This window comes from Mobula hypostoma, chromosome 1 (assembly GCF_963921235.1).
Source record: "Mobula hypostoma chromosome 1, sMobHyp1.1, whole genome shotgun sequence".
In the NCBI taxonomy this organism is placed as follows: Eukaryota; Metazoa; Chordata; class Chondrichthyes; order Myliobatiformes; family Myliobatidae; genus Mobula; species Mobula hypostoma.
Genome location: NC_086097.1, coordinates 51315766 through 51330700, shown reverse-complemented (window position 1 = coordinate 51330700; position 14935 = coordinate 51315766). Strand labels below are relative to the sequence as shown.

General features: G+C 39.1%; 1 protein-coding gene across 3 annotated transcripts in view; it reads left to right on the top strand.

The window, feature by feature from the left end:
* Nucleotides 1–14935, top strand: part of nin (ninein (GSK3B interacting protein)) — a 149623-nt gene that overhangs the window by 26863 nt on the left and 107825 nt on the right. For all 3 annotated transcript variants that reach the window (XR_010018042.1, XM_063048625.1, XM_063048634.1), the window contains one exon: nucleotides 12335–12428. Coding sequence is in view for 2 of the 3 variants with exons in the window: in XM_063048625.1 (XP_062904695.1) it covers nucleotides 12335–12428 (94 nt within the window). In the remaining variant the exon portion in view is untranslated. The remainder of the gene's footprint in view (nucleotides 1–12334; nucleotides 12429–14935) is intronic.

The following is a 14935-nucleotide window of genomic DNA, read 5'->3' as shown; positions in this document are numbered from 1 at the left end:
TGCCTTTTGCCATGTCTTTGTGTATTATTTTGCTGTATTTAACATGTTCAATAAAACGAGTTACTGGGCAAAAGTGACAATTGCATCTATTGAATGTTTGCACAAGCAATACATTAATAAAGCACCTTGTTAAATGTATAAAACATGTCTGCATCAGTGTTATCTTGTATTTCCATACAATGTTACATTAGGCTGTTACACATCTATTGTCAGATATTGTTGTGGTGTTGGAGGTTGCGTTCAAGAAAACAATGAAATGCCACGCTGCCACTATTTGTTCATGACGGTATTTTTTAAATTAGCCGTTTACCCCATCCACACTACTCTGCCCAATCAGCATTTTCAGATTTTAAACACTCTGGAGAGTGTTTTAGAAAAGCTCTGTTTTCGGGGGAGGAAGACACCGTTTCAGTGTGGACGGAGGGTCAAAACAAAGAGAAAAAGCTTCAGTTACGGATTTCTCTGGTCTAGTGTGGACGTAGCCTTACTTGGCTGGAGCAGCAGGTGAGATCACAAGGGAATTGAAATGATAAATGTTTAGAGTAAAGGACATATTTGTTCTGTTTTCCTTAGCCCAGTTACCACTAATCTAGCTTTGCATTAACAGCTACATTAAAAGAAATAATATTCTAAATACATAAGCATTGCATATGCTGTCCTATTTGCAAACCTCACTATAGTTTTTGTTGCAAAATCTTCAATACACATAACTGTGACCAAGGGTATTTGTCAATTTATCAATGAAGACTTTGGGGAGTTGAAAATAAACAGATTACTTCTCTGAACTCAACCATTCAGATGTGAACTTTCAGACATACTACAGGCATTTTGAATTCGACTTGACATTTGTCATGCTAAAAATAATTGCAAGTAAGAGGAAGAATGCAGAACGCCTCCCACAGAAGGATTATGCAAATAGATTTAATCTCCTGGTTTCCATTCCCCCAGTCATGGCACTGGTTCCTCAGCATAGTATTGGGGTCCAGCTATATAAGTGACTTTAATCTCCTTCAAAAGTTAGCACTGGAGGGGTTAATTATTGATTGCACAATTGAATTCCAATTTGCAGTTCCTCAGATAAAAGACCATCCTTATCTCAATGAAATAAGATGTGGGCAGTGATCAGGACTAGACTGATAAATAGCAATTAACATTGAAGCCATCAGTCTCTCAGGGCTGAGAATGGCGTGCTTTCACTGCATGTCTGTGCATTCTGACCTGGCAAGTGAGACGTTGAGACAGGTGATGTGCAGCAGGGTTCTGGGTTTGATTGAGCTCTTGGCTGTTTCTGCTGCTTGCCCTAGGCCTCCATGTCCATGTAGGAGAGATTCTAAGCTTTCAGCACCTTTCCAGATGTCTCTTCACATTTTGACGGGCCTTGGGCCAAGCATTTCCATGAGTTACCTTTTTGGCAATTGGAACCGTGTCTTCTAAACAGACAGATGCAAACAGTAAACAGAGTTTAGTGATATCTCTGTCACTATTAACCAAAACACAAGTGACCCAAAATGCTGTCTTCTCAACCCCCTACTTTGTGTCATATTTATTCATGAATGCATGGTCAAAATGTGCTTAACTCCATTCACAGTTTCACAGATGACCCCATCATAATGGGCCCAATCCCACAACGATGAGTCAGAATATAGGAAGGAAGACAAGAAGCCTAGTGATATGGTGTATTGACAACAACCTTTCCCTCAATGTCAGCAATTATTAAGGAATCAGGAAGCAGGGTTATGCACATGTCCCCAAATGTTCCAATGGTGTTGAGGCGGAGATTATCAAGACCTTCAATTTCCTAGATATAAACCTCACCAATATTTCATCCGGCTCCAACCATGCTATGGCCAAGAAAGCATATCAGCACCCCTACTTCATCAGAACACATGGCCCCACTGATCCTCACCAAATTTTATTGGTGCACCCCAGAAAGCAACTTATCCAGATGCATCACAGCCTGGTATGGCAATTGTTCTGGCCAAGATTGTAAGAAATTGCAGGGAGTTGGGACATAATCAATCCCGCATGAAAGCTATCCTCATTCCCTTGGAATCTTTTTCCACCATGCTGCCTCAGAAAAAGCAGTTGGGGTAATCAAAGACTCTCAGCCCAGACGTTCTCATTTTAACTGTTCCTTCCCCACACCCCCAATGGGTAGAGGAAACAAAAGCTTGAAAGCATGCACCAGGTGGGTCAGTGACAGCTTCTATTCTGCTGTTGTTAGACTCTCGAACAGATGAAGCTTAACAACACAACATAGCTAATCATGGCTCTCTCACCTAGTCTATCTGCACAGTACTTCCTTCTCTGTAACTACAACTTTATATTTTTCATTATGTTAGTGCTTTTCCCTTGTACTACCTCAAAGTACATGCGTTTTTACATCATCTTTATGGATGGCATCCAAGACTAAGGTTTTTCACTGTATCCTGGAAAAGTGACATTAATATTCCGATTCCCCATTTATAAGGATATTCTGAGAATGTCCTCAAAGTTCTTTCTTCCTGGAAATGACTTGCCATGATAAACTTCGAAGTCTGGCTGCTTGAAGTCAGTTGGTAAGTATGCAGAGAATGTGGCCCATCCACTAGTGTTGGTTGGTTAAGGTCAGACCTTTGTGTTAGTTAGTTTGAAAAAGAACACTGACATTAGTTCACCTATTCTTCAAATAGTTTCGAAGATTTTGCAGAGGTAATGATTGTTGTATTGCTCCAGTGCAGTGAGAGTTCCAATACAAGTTGCATATTAAGTCATTGGAGGCTATCTGGCCCTCTAGATCCACACCATGTTTCCCCTCTCCTTACTTCCCTGTACGCCCTGACACACTGGTATGTCCAACAACTCCACTTTGTTAACGACCAATCCACAGAAAGAGAGGTTCACTGCTTCTCAGTGGACTAACTACAGCAATGCCATCAGCAAGTTTCCCAACCATCAATGACCTGAAATGTAACTGGACCAGGTATAACAATAATCTGGCTACAAGAATAATTCAAAGAAAATTAATCCTACTATAAATGACTCATTAACTGATTTTCCAAAACTTTTTCACCTTATGCCTGCTGCAAGTCAGGAATGTACTGGTGTGTACAACATTAGATTGAATTAGTGTATTTTAAATTTCTAGAGCGGAGCTACCTATAAATTAGTAAATTAATCTCTTAAAAATTTCTTGAATGCTGCTGGCTTCACTCCAGCATCAAATTGCATTTTTAATGTTTTGTTTATAAAAATGTAGCTATAAATAACTATTTTTCTACCATTGAAGATGTTCAGAAAATATATAAATTATATTTGAATCTCGATTTGAAAGTAAAAGTATGAGCAATTTCCCTCATAGTTATGGTGAGCTTGTTTGCTTAATAGTTTCTATCAGCAGCTAGTTTCTTTCTTTCAAATATTTGTTTAATATGAATAGTTTTTTCATGATCTCCTATTTTTCATATTATATGTGCTACATGTGCTGCTGGCATAATGAAAAACTTACTGTGTTATGCAGAAATCCTGTATCAATTTATTAATCATTACTATGCACCATATTTCTACTTGATCTTGGATTGAATCATTCCACTTGTTTTAAGTGAAGCACAAGATTGATAGCAACCTCATGAATAGAACTGGAGATCAGCAATGCTAAATATGAATGACATTTTAGTGTTCTGAGCAATGATAAATCATAATTGTAGTAATTCACCCTGCAATTTGAGAGGGAGAAGCTAAAGCTGGATATATCAGTATTACAGTGGAGTAAGGGGAATTAGAGGTATGAGAGAGGAGTTGACCAAAGTTGATTGGAAGGGGCATCATCAGGAATGACAGCAGAGCAGCAATGGCTGGAGTTTCTGAGAGCATTTCGGAAGGTGCAGGATAGATGCATCCCAAAGAAGAAATAGTATTTTAATGTAGGATGATTGAATGGGCAAAGACATGGCTGACAAGGGAAATCAAAGCCAGCAGCAAAGCAAAAGAGAGGGCATATTATAGAGCAAAAATTAATGGGAAGTTAGAGGATTGGGAAGCAGAGGCAACTAACAAATCCATAAGGAAAAGCCATAACGGGGGAAAGATGAAATATGAAGGTAAGATAGACAATATCAAAGATGGTACCAAACATTTTTTTCAGATGAATAAAAGAGAGGGGAGAGTAGATATTGGATGCTGTAAAGTGATGCTAGAGAGGTTGTAATGCAGAACAAGGAAATGGCGGATGGACTGAATGGTATTTTGCATTAGTCTTTACCATGGGAACTACTCTTAATATTCTGGAAGTTCAAGCGTTTCAGTGGGACAGGAGTGCAGTTTCTATTACTAGTGAGAAGGTGCTTGGGGAAACTGAAAGGTCTGAAAGTAATTAAGTCACTTGGACCAGATTGACTGCACCCCAGGGTTTTGAAAGAGGTACCTGAAGTGATTATGGAGGCATTAATAATAATCTTTCAAGAATCAATAGGTTCCAGCGTGGTTCAGGAGGACTGGAAAATTCCAAATGTCACTCCACTCTTCAAGAAGGGAGAGAGGCAGAATAAAGGAAATTCTAGGCCAGTTAGCCTGACCTCAGTGGTTGGAATGATGTTGGAGTTGATTGTGAAGGATGTGGTTTCCAGGTACTTGGAGGCAGAAGATGAAATGGGCCATAGTCAGGATGGTTTCCTTAATGGGAAAATCTTGCCTGACCAATCTATTGGAATTTTTTGAGGAAATATTAAGCAGGAAATAACAAAAGAGAATTAGTGGATGTTGTGTACTTGGATTTTCAGAAGGCTTTGACAAGGTGCCGCATATGAGGCTGTTTAACAAGATGAGAGCCTATGGTATTACAGGAAAGATGCTAGCATCTATAGAGCATTGGCTAATTGGCAAGAGGCAAAGAGTGGGAACAAAGGGATCATTTTCTGGTTGGCTATGGGTGAGTAGTGGTATTCTATCGGGGTCCCTGTTGGGACAGCTTCTTTTTATGTTGAATGTCAATGATTCGGACGATGAAATTGATGACTTTGTGGCAGTTTGTAGACAATACGAAGGTAGATGGAGGGGCAGGTAGTGTGTAGAAGGACTTATACAGATTAGGGGAATGGGCAAAAAAGTGGCAGGTGGAATTCAAAGTTGGGAAATGTATGGTCATGCACTTTGGTAGAAGAAATAAAAGTAGAGATTATTTTCTAAACATAGAAAATTCAAAATCCAAGGTGCAAAGGGACTTAGGAGTCCTTGTGCAGAATTCCCTAAAAGTTAATTTACAGGTTCAGTCTGTGGTGAGGAAGGCAAATGCAATGTTAGCATTCATTCCAAGAGGACTAGATTATAAGAACAAGGAATTAGTGCAGAGGCTTTATAAGGCTCTGGTAAGATCTCACTTGGAATACTGTGAGCAGTTTTAGGCCCTTATCTGAGAAAGCACATACTGACATTGGAGAGAGGTTTCAGAGGAGGTTCACGAGAATGATTCTGAGAATGAAGGGCTTGTCATATGAGGAGCAATTGATTACTTTGGGCCTTTACTTGCTGGAATTTAGGAGAATGAGAGGGATATCATTGAAACCTATTAAATGTTGAAAAGCCTAGATAGAGTAGATGTTGAGAACATGTTCCCTTTGGTGGGGAGTCAAGGACCAGAGGACCCAGCATCAGATTAGAGGAATATCCATTTAAAATGGAGATGAGGAATTTCTTTAGCCAGTGGGTGCCAAATCCCTGGAATTCATTATCACTGGTGGCTGTGGAGGCCAAGTGACTGGGTGTGTTTAAGGTGGAGGGTGATAGGCTCATGATTAGTCAGGGCATGAAAGGTTATGGGGAGAGGGCACGAGAGGGAAATGGATCTGCCAGAATGAAATGTCAGAGCAGACTCGATGGGCCAAATGACCTAAATCTGCTCCTATGTTTTATGGTCTAAATATTTAATGGAAACCGGTGTTATTCATCAGATTAATAATTTTAAAATAGTAAAAATATTACATTTTCCTTACCCCTCACATAAAATATACTTGAGGGATAGGGAGAAAGGGAAGTGAAGAGGTTAGCCTACTGATATCCAGATGGCTCTTCTGACTTCAATAGGTACATTTAATGTCAGGGAAATGTACACAATGTACATCTTGAAATTCTTTTTCTTCACAAACATCCACAAAAACAGAGAAGTGCCCCAAAGAATGAATGGCAGTTAAATGTTAGAATACCAAAGACCCCCCCCATTTCCCCCCTCCCACACATAAGCAGCATCATAGCAGCGACCATCCCACCAGCAAAAAAAGCATCAGCACCCCCCACTGAGCACTCAATCATGCAGCAAAGCATCAGTAAAGACACAGACTTGTAGTACCCTAAAGACTACTCGTTCACCCAGTAATTCAACATGCCACAGGCACTCTCTCCCTAACAGGGGTGGGAGGTGTCCCTGTTTCACATCGAGAGGGGAGACATATCAAAGCAACTCGTTGATTTATGGTGTTAAAATTCTGTTGCGTCAGTTTTTCCAAGCTCTGTGCCCAAAGAACTTGGGTCTCTGGGCGTGCAGCTAACTCACTGTGTACGATCTTCCATCTCCCACGACGCATCAGGTGGCGGCACCAGCCTTGAATCCGCTCACCTGCAGAGCCACGAAAATCCAGCACCCTGAAGGTGCGCTAGTTTTCCAGGCCGCATCCTTAGCATACCAAAAGCGGCCAGTTGTGAGGCCCTGAGAGCGGGTCCCATTTCCGCAAAGAACCGAGTTAGTGTGTAACTCCAGGTCAGGGTCTTCAAAGGAACTTTGAAAGGGGGGAAAGAGGAGGTATCAAAGATAGAAATAGAGCTGTTTCTGAAGTTACAAGCAAAGGAGTCACCGTTAGGTGCCATCATCCTCCTAAGACCTGGTTGTGTTCTTTCCTGATTTTTTTCTGACAGCCACAAGTTCACTGCTTAATACTTGTACCCAGAGACAGTGCTTGCGAGGATTTTACTTTTGCAAATAGATCCGGGTTGCACAACGAATTCTTCAGATATGGTGTTCATACCGGCACTTGCTCTGTTGGTGCTAGATACAGAGCTGTTACTTTTCAGACACTTTGAAATGGAAGATTTGGATTCTCTGATGTATTCTATTTCAAAAATGAATAACAAAATATTAGTTTCAACAAATTTTGCGGAGAAGTTTTTGAAGCAAATATTTACATGAAGTGCAAGGAAGATAGTCCCCTTCAATCAGAATGAGGCCAGATTAGCAAATGACCTTTTGAAGGTTTCTGCTTTAGTTGCAGTCAATAATATGTATCTGAATCATTTTTACAGATTGCAAGGTGTTCCAATGTCATTGGCAGAATTGTGGCATATCTGAGAGGACAGCTGCTCCCATAAAATCCCAACCCCCATTAACAGCTGGCTCGCTGGGAAAAAGAATTACAAAAAGGCAATAAAAAGCCAGGTGGAAGTTATAGCCTTCAAAAGAAGGCTTAGCTGCTTCTCAAATCTGTTCTTTTATTCATGGGGTTCAGATTGTAACCCTGGCAAAAGTGCTGTCTTGCTCTTTTTTTTCCTCTCAGAAGTAGCATATGAGATACAGGAATAATATGCTAGGATTAAAATAAACTCTTGCTAGTTGACATTTAAGACATTCTCATTAATAATCGGGTTAATAAGGTCACAAAGTATTTAACCATAAATAAAAATCACATGTTTGACACTTCAATACACTCTTGGCTGTGCACATACGAGCCTTTGTTAAATCTGTTTGGCTGTGGAATTGCCTATCATGTTTTGAGTGACCTGCACGTTGTTGTGCTTTAGAGTTGGAATCAGCCGCTTGGCGGTCAGGAGCAGATATGCTTGGGCATATCCCATGTGCTGAGTACGTTTATACACATGAGTAATTCCCAAAAATATTTTTGATATTTTCAATGGAATTTGAATGTACTCTGCGGTGTGTTCAAAACCCAGTAACTGTAAATAAGTGAAAAGATATGTTTTTTTTAATTCTGCATGATTCCCCTTAGCCAGACCCTTTACTGTGTGTGTGGTTTATTTTGAAATAATGCTACTGAAATTGTTCCCGGTTGAAGGAGGAGCCATCTGTCACCATGCAGCTGCTCTTGCTGCTGGGCAGGCCCACATTTTGGTCAAGCAGGCACTGGATGAATACATTATGCAGTGAATACACAGAATTATGCACTGCAAAGCCCGGGAGATGGGCTGATTTTGATCAACAATAGGTATTCCTTTTCAGTGGGAAGGGCATACTGCTCAAGAATTTTCTTTTCTGTGGTCACGCAACATCTGCTGTTGTCGCTAAAGAAGATTGGATCAGTGATTTGTTGTCATGGGCTGTGTTCTGTTGATTGACCTTGTTAGCAGTCCGTAACCTAGATTAAAAGCCTAGCCCATGATTAACTGAACTGTTAAACTGCATTAAGGAAGTTCTAATACTCTGTGGAACACATGCTGGAACCTAGAATTGTTGTATTCATTATATGTTCTGTAATGTTGTGTCTGCCATGAGGTAGCAATTTAAAAGAGTGCTACTCTTATAACGGAGAGATCTAATGATATACTTTAATTTAAGTACTGCACTTGGAGGTGAACTTTCTCATGTGGTTACTGGAGCAGTTGTTTTCCAGTGCCATAAGCTATCATAGGATGGTATACATAGTACCTCTAAGCAATGCAAATTTGTTGCAGTTATTAACAAACTTCAACTGATTCATCACTTTGTCAGGTTTGTGTTATTTCTGTTAATGCATTGCATGTGTTGTATTTGAAAGAAGTAAGTGAGTGACAGTAGTTTATTTTTGCCACTGTAATGGGGGAAGATAAGTGTGTTTGGTCTTGGTAGAGGTATCAGCTATCAACAAGTGTCACCAGAAGACAGAGACAGAATAAGGGCAGTCACCCCAGTGCATCTGCTCCACCATTCGATCATGGCTGATTTATTTTCCCCCTCAAGCTCATTCTCCTTCCTTTTCCCCATAACCTCTGTCACCCTTAATTTAGGTATACCCAATGACTTGGCCTGCACAGCAGTCTGTGGTGATGAATTCCACAGATTTACCATCCTCTGGCCTAAAGGGACGTCCCTCTATTCTGAGGCTATGCCCTGCGTTCCTAGACTCTTCTCACTATCAGTAACATCCTCTCCACTTCCACTCAATCCAACATTTCAGTGTACAGTAGTTTTCAGTGAGTTCCCCTCCCCATTCCTCTGAAGTCCAGCAAGTACAAGCCTAGAGCCTTTAAACACTCCTTGTACATTTACCCTTTCTTTGTTGGGATCATTCTCATAAATCATCTTTGGACCCTCTCCAATGCCAACAAATCCATCTTTAGATTTGGGGTCCAAAACTGCTCAAAATACTCCAAATGTGATCTGACCAATGCCTTGTAAAGCCCCAGCATTGCATGATGACTAATCCCCTCAAAATGAATGCTAACACTGCATTTGCCTTCCTTACTACCAACTCAACCTGCAAGTTAAAGGAATCCTGCAGTAGGACGTACAAGTTCTTTTGCACATCTAATTTCTGAATTCGCTCCCCAGTTAGAAATAAGTCTACACCGTTTTCCTTCTACCAAAGTGCATGACCATACACTTCCCTACATTGTATTCCATCTGCAATTTCTTTGCCCATTTTCCTAAACCAAGGAGACTCCCTGCTTCCTAAATACCACCCATCCCTTCACCTATATTTGTATCATCCGCACACTTGTGTGTAAATCCTTGTCAAAGGTCTTCTGAAGATCCAAGTAAGCAACATCCATTGACTTTCCTTTCTTTATCCTGCCTGTTACTTCCTCAAAGAATTCTAATAGATTTGACAGGTAAGATTTCCCCTTAAGGAAATGATGACGACTTGAGCCTATTTTTATCACAGGCCTCCAAGTACCCTGAAATTTCATCCTTGATAATGGACTTCAGCATCTGGCCACCTACTGAAGTCAGACTAACTGGCCTATAATTTCCTATGTTTTTTGCCTCCCTCTCTTCTTGGAGTGGAGTGTAATTTGTGAATTTTCGAGTCTTCCAGAACCATTCCAGAATCTAGTGATTAGTGAAAGGTCACTACCAATACCTCCCCAATATCTTCAGCTATCTCTTTCAGAACCCTGGGATGTTATCCTACTGGTTCAGTCAACTTATCTACCTGCAGATCTTTCAGCTACCCAAGCACTTTCTCTTTGGTCACAGTCACTACACTTGCTTCTGTCCCTGATTCTCTCAGATCACTCAATTCAGTAATAATAAACCTCATTCTAAATCTATTTTAATTCTTGTGGCAAAATCAATCTTTGATCCAAGTTGCTGAAATAAATCAAACTGTCTGCAACATTAAAAAATGATGCTGTGTGCCAGGGTAATTTGCATTTTACTTTTAAGACAATAAAGTCCACTTTCACTTTATTAACATATTTGAACAACTTGTTCTGCACAGTAGTCAGCTGCAACTTCAAGGATAAACTTTCTAGGATTTCAGGCCAATGATGTGATGGAGAGGTACTCATTTTAAATTGGTATTGGAATTGCTAAGGAATCATTGTCAAGCAGAATATTGACTTCAGTTTTCTATTATGCACTAAACACATTCAGAGCAAACTGTTGTAAATGAAATACAATTAAAATTTGTCTTTATAGTCTGTATTAAATGACATCTGAATAATAATTTTTCTAATTTCCACTGAATGTTATACAAAATATTAATTTCACTGTTCACATTATTTTGGAATTCAATTTAGAACTCTTTTAGAGCATGTCTTGAATTTAATTTATTGTACTGTACTTAAAGTGCTTGAGTGGAATTTTAAGGAATAAAAGAATATTCTGACTTGAGAACAATCACTGTCTTTAACAACATACCTTATCCTGAAAGGAATGATGTATTTATTGCAGCCTTTAGCTTTCACAGAACAGAAATCAAACTTCTGGACAAACTCCACTGGTCAGTAGGATATTGACCCAGTGAGTTCTCTAGTATCTGGTGTTTTTGCTCGAGATATCACCATCTGCTGTGCTTTTTGCCTCTTTTAGCTTTCTAGATTCCTTATTTAATTATGTAGATTTCTGTTGGTCAGTATTGAATGCTGCATTGTGATCTTTTCAAGCGTTAGTGTCATAACAACACTGCACAAAAATAAATTGCATAAGCTACCTAAGCTGTTGTTATGAAAGTTATCAGCATAGTTCTTAGAAATTGGCTTCTCAAAAGCCAGTGTTCACTGAACTAAATACTTCATGGCTCAAAAAGAAACTACTGATTGTGCACTTGCTATTTCATAACCTAATGGTTAAGAAACTGCAAGCAGTGATGTTTTAACGGTAATATTAACAAACAACTTCCATAATAAGGCATTAAGACATAGAAGCAGAATTGAGTCATTTGGCCCAGAACATCTCTTCTGCCATTTGATCATGACATATGTATTATCCCTCTCAACCCCATTCTCCTGACTTCTCCCTATAACCTGTGGACACCCTTACTAATCAAGAACCTATCAACCTCCACTTTAAATATGCCCAATGCCTTGGCTTCCACGGTCATCTGTGGCAATGAATTCCACAGCGTCACCACTTCCTAGCAGAAGAAAGTCCTCCTCATCTCGGTTCTAAAGTATCGTCTTTCTATTCTGAGGCTGTACCCTCTTTAATTATACTAGACTTTCCTGCAATTGGAAACTCCTTTCCACATCCACTCCATTTATCCAGGCCTTTCAATAATCAGTAGGTTTCAATGGGATGCTCCCTCATTCTTCTAAATTCCAGCAAGAACAGGCACAGGGCCAACAAATAAAGCTCATGTTAATTCTTTTATTCCCAGGATAATTCTCAAAAATCTCCATTTGCTCCCCCTCCAATGCCAGCACATCCTTTGAAATGAGACCCACAACTGCTCACTTGTGCATAAAAAATAATTTTAATTTCGAAATGACTTGTCTGAAATTATTCTAAACTGGTTGGCACTTATTAGCCTTTCGTCCTTATGAAATCGCTTAAAACCGCCAACAGAAGCTCTATTAGACAGAAAATTCAAGTTGTAGAACATTTACAGTAAGATGCTTGTCAAAATTATTTCCGCCTTTTAAAAATTAAGTTTTAAAAGTGTGCAATTATTGTTTTCATCTTGCCAATGGTGACCAGCTCCTTTTCCTGTGATTTTCACCTGTCTCTCCAAAGGAACATGCCACCAAATTACAAACTGTGGACTTCATTTTGGGGGATGTAATTGCATGGGAAACTTGAACAGTGAGGAAAGAGGAGGTGGAGATGGCCTTTATGCATCCCATCATTTTGTGCCATTCTCGGTCCATATTTTAATATGCAATTGTTTTTAAATTATCAATTTAACACCTTTTTTGTTTCGATCCTGTTTTTCAGGTGCATTTTGAACAATTTAAAGAGGCATTGATCTTTATCTTGTCGACTACCATTGAAGGGAATTTCTCAGGGGATGACAGTTATCAAGAACTAGGTAAGTGGACAAAAAGATGACAAGAAAACTACATCAAAACATCTTCAACACGTGCACTCTGTTTCAAGCTTACAGATTTTCATATGCAGTGTTGTCAGAATGAAATCATCTATTCGACAAAGTGCAGCATTTGCAGTTAGACCTTCCACAAGGTCGGATATTGGGAAGATCAAAACAGAATACATTCATCATCAGGTGCCGTGCCCAGTTTGAGCTTTGACTGCCATGGCCCACACACTCCTGTTTCCGGTCAGGTGGATCAATTCATTGGTATTCATTTTCAGTTCTCTGGTTGCTGTCTCCATCATCATTTGTCTTTGTCTTCATCTTGCTTTCTTCCCATAATAACCGTGCATTCTAACTCCTCTTTCCTAATCACATGTCCAATGAAGTTACGTTGCCTTTTCATGATCTCATACATTATTTCTCTTTTTGTGTTTGCTCTGTTCATGACATCCTCCTTAGATATTCGTTTCGTCCATGATATTCTTTGCATCCTCCTCAAAAACCACATCCCTGCTGCTTCAACTCTTTTTCCTCATGTTACTAGATATTGTCGAACATTCTGAGCCAGATAACATAACTGGATAAATGTAACATTTTAGTACCCTGAGGCGGGTTGTCATGCCTAGTTTAGTATTAGTCAGTATACTCTTCATTCTTGTAAAGGTGTCTTTTGCCATCCCCATTCTTCTTCTGATGTCCATGTCGCACCTGCCATCTGATGTCACCCAGCTTCCTAAGTAGCAAAAGTTCTGTACTTGTTTTATGTCTTCCCCATTTATTCTCAGCCTGCAGATAGGATTCTCCTTTTTGGATATCACCATACAGTCTGTCTTTTTGTAATTGATAGACCCATTTTTGCACTTTCTTCAACAATTATATCAATTAAGTTTTGTAGTTCTTCCTCCATACTCACAATTAACACAGTGTCATCTGCATATCTGAAAGTATTGATGTTTTCACCGTCAACTTTGATTCCCAAGATGTCTCTTATTTTTTGTAATACTGTTTCACTGTACACATTAAATAAATCAGGGGAGAAAACACACCCTTGTTTAACACCTCTCTTGATTTTCATAAATTGACTCACTTCTCCATCTATTCTTACAGCGACAGTTTGTTCCCAGTACAAATTTCTGATTAGGCGGAGATCTTTTGAATCTAGATCTAGAGTTTCCTGTAATATTTCAAATAACTTATTGTGTTTCACTTCATCAAATGCTTTTGTGTAGTCGATAAAACAAACAATCTTCTTGCACTTGAATAGCTCATTCTGATAGTATCCTTAACATCAATATTGCGTTTCTTGTACCTTTGTCTTTCACAAAACCACATTGTTCTTTACCTATTTCAGCTTGTATGTTACTGTTAGCTCTTGTCGTCAAAATTCTTGGAAGTATCTTGGTGATATGACTCATTAAATTTATGGTCCTGTGTAATTCACATTCTATTGCTCCAGGTTTCTCAGAAAGAGTGATAAATACTGATTTTTTTTTTCATCTCTTCTGGTATTATTCCAGTCTCATAAATGTCATTGATTAAATCAGTAAGTTTTTCGATTCCATAATCTTCAAGGGTGATAATTTGTTCTATTACTAATTCATCAGGACCTGCTGCCTTTCCTTTCTTAGTTACTTACAGCACCTAAGCACCTAATCTGAGTGCAAGCAAGTATATTTTATTTGGAAACATAAATTAACAACACATTGTAATTTTTTTTCTGAAATGGGTGTTATAGGATCAACGCTTGGTTTGTTTGAAAAAGATACACAACCTGCACCATGACATGATCACATTCTGCTAACACTGGGTCTCTGATTAACACGGATGATTCCTTCATTATAAATAGCTCTTCTGATGCAGAGTGATTAAAGGAATTGCTGCTTAAGTGCCATTTCAAGCTTGGAGAGAGTGGAACTGTAACTGCTGCTGTTAGTTACTTGATTCTGTGTGTATTTGAAGGTTTAAATGCTGCTGAGCTTGAGAATTTCAGTTATTTATTATATGGAATCAAAGGATCCACATTACCTCAAAGAAATTTGTCGGCTATGATTTATAATATTATTATGAAACTCAGGAAAGCTCCATTTGATAAGATTAGGGTAGATTGGGAACAGGAATTGGGGCTTACCATTTCTGTGGATGATTGGGGGCAGATTTTACAATTAGTTAATACTTCCTCTATTTGTGCTAAACATTCCCTAATTCAATTTAAAGTGGTGCATAGAGCACATATGTCCAAAGATAAGTTAGCGCGTTTTTACTCGCATATTAATCCTTTCTGTGATAGATGTTCGGGGCAGATAGCCTCTTTAACTCATATGTTTTGGTCTTGCCCTACTTTGGAAACTTTTTGGAGAGATATTTTCAATATTATTTCTAAGGTATTAAATATAGATATCTCTCCTCACCCTATTACTGCTATCTTTGGACTACCTAAAATTTCTAGTAATCTTTCCCCTTCAGCCCGTAGAATGATTGCATTTCTTACTTTAATGGCGAAA